The sequence below is a fragment of the Trypanosoma cruzi genome, genomic scaffold (genome assembly GCF_000209065.1).
Source record: "Trypanosoma cruzi strain CL Brener 1047053517123 genomic scaffold, whole genome shotgun sequence".
In the NCBI taxonomy this organism is placed as follows: domain Eukaryota; phylum Euglenozoa; class Kinetoplastea; order Trypanosomatida; family Trypanosomatidae; genus Trypanosoma; species Trypanosoma cruzi.
This window is the reverse complement of record NW_001849559.1, coordinates 315,796-317,064: the sequence shown is the minus strand read 5'-3', so window position 1 is coordinate 317,064 and position 1,269 is coordinate 315,796. Positions and strand designations below refer to the sequence as shown.

The 1,269-nt window shown below is 55.2% G+C and overlaps 1 protein-coding gene across 1 annotated transcript, besides 1 other annotated feature; it reads right to left on the bottom strand.

Moving 5' to 3' along the window:
• Window positions 1–1,269, bottom strand: Tc00.1047053445281.9 (calpain-like cysteine peptidase, putative; the record flags this gene model as incomplete). The annotated part of the gene is made up of 1 exon (XM_797134.1): window positions 1–1,269. A coding segment is annotated over one exon (1,269 nt), but the record flags the coding sequence as incomplete, so codon positions are not given.
• Window positions 1–1,269: a sequence feature (heterozygous, Esmeraldo-like haplotype).

The following is a 1,269-nucleotide window of genomic DNA, read 5'->3' as shown; positions in this document are numbered from 1 at the left end:
TCACGAGAGAGCTTCCGAAGCTGCCCCTCCAGACGCCTAAAATCCGCGTCGTCATTGAGCGGAACACTCTCAAGAGGAATGCCCTCGGGTTCAGAGTCCAAAAACAACCGATCTCGCCTGATGCGCTCCTTCGCCAGCTCGTGAAAACGATCCCTCAGCTTCCCCTCCAGCTCTTCAATCTTATCGGTGATCGACTGGGGATCCTTTGCCTTCACAATGGCCCGCTCAAGCTCCAACTCGGTAAACACCTTGTCATCATCGACAGGAACATCCACAGGCTCAACGCCATCGTATTCAGGCTCAAGATACTTGGGACGATCACCCCTTAGCATCTGCAGGCCCAGCTCATCGGCACGGTCTTGCAACATTTCCCGAAGACTTTCAATAGCAGCCGCATTTTGGCGAGAGTTGCGCCCAAGCTTTCGTAACTGCTGCTCCATGCCCTGGAAGTTGCGGTCCTTGTCAAGAGGCAGAAGCTCCTTCGAGATGCCGTAGGATGTGGTGTTCAAAAAGGCACGAACCTCCTCCTTGAGTTCCTTCGCCATCTCGTGGACACGATCATTGAGGTCTTTCTCCATACGAGCTATCGCATCTGCATTCTTCGCAGGATTCTCTTTCAATTTGGCTCGCTCCGTCTCCATCTTGTGGAACTTCTCATCCGAGTCGAGGGGAAGGTCGGAAAGCGGAATGCCCTCCGGCTCCGGCTCCAGGAAGCCGCGGTCACCCTGAATCTTCTCCTTTGCCAGCTCGTGGGCACGGTCATTCAGCCGTTCCCTCAGATTCGCAATAGCACCGTCATTCCGCCGTGGCGCTGCCTGCAGGGCATACAGCTTCTTCTCCAGCTCGCCAAACTGTTTGTCCGTGTCAAGTGGAAGATACCCAAGTGGCACACCTTCCGGTTCGGAATCAAGGGAATTCCGGCCCTCAGTAATCATTTCCCTCGCCAGTTCATGCACCCTATCGTTCATCTTGTTCTGTACAGCCGAGATTGGCGCGGCGTTCCGCCCAGAGTTCTTTTTGAGACGGCGAAGGTCAGGAAGAAACGAAGCAAACTCAGGGTCCTTGTGCGGATGAAGCAGCACAAGTGGCACATCCTCGGGCTCCGTGTCAATGCCTTTGAGATCCTCTTCAAGTACCCTCTGCGCCAGTTCCTGCGCCCGCACGTTCAGCTTCTCCTCTAGATCGCGGATGCGGTAGGCATTACTCACGGGGTCACGCTCTTTCAGCTTCGCACGTTCCACCTCCATCTGGGTGGAACTTTGGGGTCTC